Source organism: Quercus suber, unplaced genomic scaffold, assembly GCF_002906115.3.
Source record: "Quercus suber isolate HL8 unplaced genomic scaffold, Cork oak 2.0 scaffold_224, whole genome shotgun sequence".
NCBI lineage: Eukaryota > Viridiplantae > Streptophyta > Magnoliopsida > Fagales > Fagaceae > Quercus > Quercus suber.
In genome coordinates, this window is record NW_027069682.1 from 1019895 (window position 1) to 1024818 (window position 4924).

Here is a 4924-nt window from a genome sequence, read left to right on the forward strand (position 1 = left end):
TGATGTTAGTGTTGGAACTAGAATTTGATGTCAAAGGGAGACAATTTTATAAGTGACAAACACATGAGTGCTAGAAACCAATCTAAATAATTAAAAGCTGTTTATGTGAATAATAAGCGGCATTTTAATGAACAAAAAAAAAAAAAAATCATTGTGTTAATTTGTTAGAATTTTTTTTTTTTTTTTTCCAAATGCATAAGCCATTTTCTGATTTTTATTTGAAGTCAAATATTCCACGTACAATTCACATGAAGCGGTTTTAATAGTTGAACATATGACACAGGGAATCTATATATATAATAATAGGTGAAGCAGAGAGAGTGTGGAATTAAATTCCAAATTAGAACTCTAATTGTGTGCCATGTCTACTTGCTAATTAGAGTTCTAATTTTGTGCCATGTGTCTAGAATCTAAAATTGAAGTTGAATTTTGCATCATATGGCTAAATGTATGTGAGCTTATTCTCATTAAAACCACTTCTATGTATCGGGTCAAGTGAGTTACTGTGCTAATTACGTTTTTTCTTGATTTCGCAGTCAAACGTGAAAACTAAAGAGATTAATATTAGTGATAAGAACTTTGTTTGGATACAATGCATAATTTCCAAAAAGATAAATGTATGTGGACTCATTTTCATTAAAACCACTTCTATGTATCGGGTCAAGTGAGTTACTGTGCTAATTAAGTTTTTTCTTGATTTTGCAGTCAAACGTGAAAACCAAAGAGATTAATATCGGTGATAAGAACTTGGTTTGGGTACATTGCATAATTTCCAAAAAGATAGCAAAGCCAGAGTTTGCATCTTTGTTATAAATTGCTTAAAAAGTTTGCATCTTTACATTTGCACTAAGTTTTGGATTAAAGTGCTTTCTTCTTGGTTCTGACACTGAGTTTTGTTTACTATTCACTTACAAAGTTTGCATCTTTACATTTGTTATAAATTGCTAATATATGATTAGATGCACATTATGCTTAAAATTCACTATCCTTATATTTGGCTTTTTGTTCAGATTTGGCACCTATAACAATGAAGAAAATATTACTGTGGACCGATGGATGATACTTTTTGTAGTCTGTAAAGGAACTTAGTGATCAATGGAATTTCACACGAATTGGAGAGGACTTGACTGTAGATGTCTGGATGGCAAATGTGAGTCACTATGTTTTTAGAATTTTCAGTGAAGGTAAAAGTTATGAACAATGTAAATTTCCCAGAGAGAGATTTATTATTCTATATTTACGCAAGTTTGGTCCCCTTCTTGAAGTGGATCACTCCACCTTGTCTTTCTAGTGGAATTTTTTTTTTAGATTGTTACAATTTAATCCAAAATTTTATTTGAATTTTCCTATTGTTGTTACTATCATATATTATCATTCCAATTGTTCAATTAGAATCTGAAATTGGAGTCCAATTTTACTATACACGTGTACAATCTAATTATTTTTAATTTTGCTATCATGTGTAGAAGCCAATGAAATGAAATTAATAACATATTAAACACTCATGCTTTGGGAATCAGTAGTACCAATATAAATCCATTGGACCTGCTTCATGATAATACAACTATGAAGGATGTATAAAAACACGCACAAACCCATCTCTCTATAAAAAGAGATTGGAGAGAATTTCTTTTATCAACCATGGAACTTTAGAGGTTTTTTCTTCACACAAATGCCTATCATGTTACAAAATGACCCATCGTAAAACTACAAAATGAGTACAACTCTGAGGGCTTTTTTATTTTTTATTTTTTATTTTTTTTATTTTAAATTTTTTAAGCTACAAAAATTTCAATCACCAATGGAGATTGAAGATTCAAAAGTGTGAATGGATCTTTTGGATAAACATTGTCACTAAGGTTCATCTTTTTGTGTAAAATATATATACTGCTAAGTTTTGTTAATAAAATTTTCTGGTTAATAATATGAATTTAGACTTAACTGAGCCTTTTAAACATGAATAAACTCATTATTAATAATATATCAATTCTCGTGCGGTAGCACGAGGCTACACACTAGTTTTAATAATATATAGATATATTATTAAAATTAATGCATTTAAAAATATGGACATATGACATAGGGAATTCATAAATATTTAACTATTTATTCAGTAAAAGAATATTTAATTATTTTTTACTAATTCAAGGGCACAATTATTTTTTCTATTATTGATAGCTTTTGTTAATAGATTTGCCTGTTCTCTTGTTGGCTTTTGTTTCAATTGTTAACAAAGCAGCTAGATATGTGCAAGAATGCCACATTACAAATCCATTCATTTTTTAATATAATAATTATTCTAAAATAAATTATTTTTAAAAACCTTTTAATAAAAATAACTATTGAATTCATTTTATATAAATCACGTGTTATGCATGTGTTCAAAGACTCTTTAAAAAAAAAAAAAATGAAGTATAAAATGTATGTTCTAATTTTATTTAGTTTCAATTTGAGTTAAAATTTTTTACTTTAACTTTAAATCCTTAACTTGTCTTCTTGTACATTCTCAAAAAAAAAAAAAAAAAAAAAAAAAAAAAAAAAAAAAAAACTTTTCTTCTTGTACTAATTTTTTATGGAATTGAAAATTTTTAATTTATCTTTGTATTCTTAATTTGTCTTGTTATTCAATTATATAATAGTGCTAAGGAAGTATGGAAAAATAACACTAAAGAGTATAATATATATATATATATATATATATATATATATAATTAGTATACTAAGATAATCAATACATAATAACAAATGCATTTACAATTAATTATTAACATTTTGACATAAATGCATAGTTTGGAAAAATGGAAGACTAAATGAAGAGAATCCTAAGAAATGCGCCATATGAAAGAACCTCACAGTTTCTTACACGAAGTTTTTTGCTTTTTTATATACTTGCCAATGCCTTGAGTAATGTACTATGCCTTTTAAAATTTTTGTAAGAAATTATCTTATAGTCCATTTTATATTTATGAAATCTACTTCAATTATATTAAATACATGTTATTGAAAAAGAGAAAACAAAAGTAATTAAAATAATTAAAAATTTGATCTTCTTTCTTAAGTGATTGGACAAATAATTAATTATTTTCCTCAAACTTAAGCATAAGTATTACCTATGGTATTGTAGGAGGGGTGAGGCGAGTATGGAATAAAAACTGTAGGCCCACCCGAGGAGGAAAAAGGCCCACTTGCACATCAATCTTGGCCCAACCCGCAGATTCAAGCCCGAGGAGGATAGATGAAGAGGCCAACCTCCTAAGGAGCAAGCATTCCTCGGAATTACCAAGTAAGTTGATGGTACCATAAGACAAGAAATCGAGGAAGGTGGAAGAAATGTGTGAGCAAAGAAGAAATGAAATATCTAGATAAAGTAGCCATCATCTCTGCATTTAATACACTGTACCAACTCAGATGGCCGCCTTAAAGAAAGAATGACCCATGAACAGCAACCTCACAGCTTGCAGCACATTTTACCACCTCCAACAAGCCTTGATGGGACAAACATCCAAAGGAAGGCCCCTAANGTGTGAGTAAAACAGAAAAATCATTTGTCTTCAAACTAAAATAGATGATTACACTCGTGGATTTCAAGAACTAACCTTGTTGCCATTGTAGAATTCACCCCCATAAAGGATCAATTCTGTCTCTTTCAAAGGATTTATGTTTAGCTACACAATAATTCAGAACAATCATCAAAGAATCAATCTAACATGTAAAAAGTAAAAGAAAGGCCAACTCAACAAAATCAATAACAGCTACAAGTAAGTGCATTACCGAACAGTTGGATCGGGGAGATGGTGCTGGGACATTCTCCTCAACATGGACTTCCTTCTTCTTTGCCTCCTCCTTTTGTATACTCAACTGTGAAACCAAATACACACAATACAATCTAAGAAACTCCAACCCTCCAAAATCCTTGGCGTGTCGTGTTAAACTCAGACACTTCAGGGACACTCTTCATGTGTGTCCTCAGTGTACTTTGATTTTTAAAGATGTTTTAAAATAAACATAAAACATGTCTAGAAACATGTTTAGACACTTCAACAATAACATTCACTACTTACATTGCTTTTCTTGAAGAAGCCTACATTAAACCAACACATATTAAAACATAACAATTCAATTCACAAACCAATCATAAATTTGACACATAAAATCTCTTTCTGACATAAACCCATTAAATCTAAACATATAACATAACAGTCCCATAATTCAACTCCCACCAAAATATAATTCTACAATACACAATTTCTCTCAAAAAAAAAATCCATTGAAACAAACAAAATAATCTCCAAAATAAAACACAATTTGATAATTCTAAACATATAACATAGCAGTCCCAAAATTGAACTCCAACCCAATATAACTTCAACACACAAAAGCTTCAGGACCCATTTTTCTCTCAAAAATTTTCCAGTGAAACAAACAGAAGATATCGCAAAATTTTAAACAATTTTCACAAGAATTCAAAAATGAATACCAAAATGGCATCGATGTCATCTTCGGGAGAGAGCTTCTTGGACTCTCTGCGAGCTCTCTTCTCCTCAGCTTTGGCTGTTTTCTTCACTGTTTTCTCTTTGCCTTTTCCGGGCTTCTTCGTTTTCTTCCCCATTTTCACAGACTGCGGCTAGCTCTGAATGCAGAGAGTAAGAGCAAATATAAACGAGGCGTTAGGGCCTTTGACGGTGTCGTTTTTATGTTTATTAAACGAACCGTTTTGGATGCCCCAGAAATCTGGCGGGAGGACTTTGAATTGGGCCCAAGGATAATGCACTTTAATAATGGCCCAATGTAACATGGGCTATAAACTTTTATTCTTAAAAAAATAGGGTTAAATTTTAATTCAACAAAATTAAAAAACAATAACAAAAACTACCCACGCAAGTATGTGAAGGCCAACTTTCATAGTGTGGAGATCGACTATTGA

The 4924-nt window shown here is 30.5% G+C and overlaps 1 protein-coding gene across 1 annotated transcript; it reads right to left on the bottom strand.

Moving 5' to 3' along the window:
- Window positions 1–3576: 3576 nt before the first annotated feature.
- On the bottom strand, window positions 3577–4649 carry LOC136070293 (uncharacterized). The gene is made up of 3 exons (XM_065780047.1): window positions 4478–4649; window positions 3772–3858; window positions 3577–3665 (listed from the first exon to the last, which is right to left on the bottom strand). The coding sequence occupies exons 1-3, from the start codon at window positions 4607–4609 to the stop codon at window positions 3585–3587; spliced, it is 300 nt and encodes a 99-aa protein (XP_065636119.1). The 5' UTR covers window positions 4610–4649; the 3' UTR covers window positions 3577–3584.
- Between the last annotated feature and the right edge of the window lie 275 nt (window positions 4650–4924).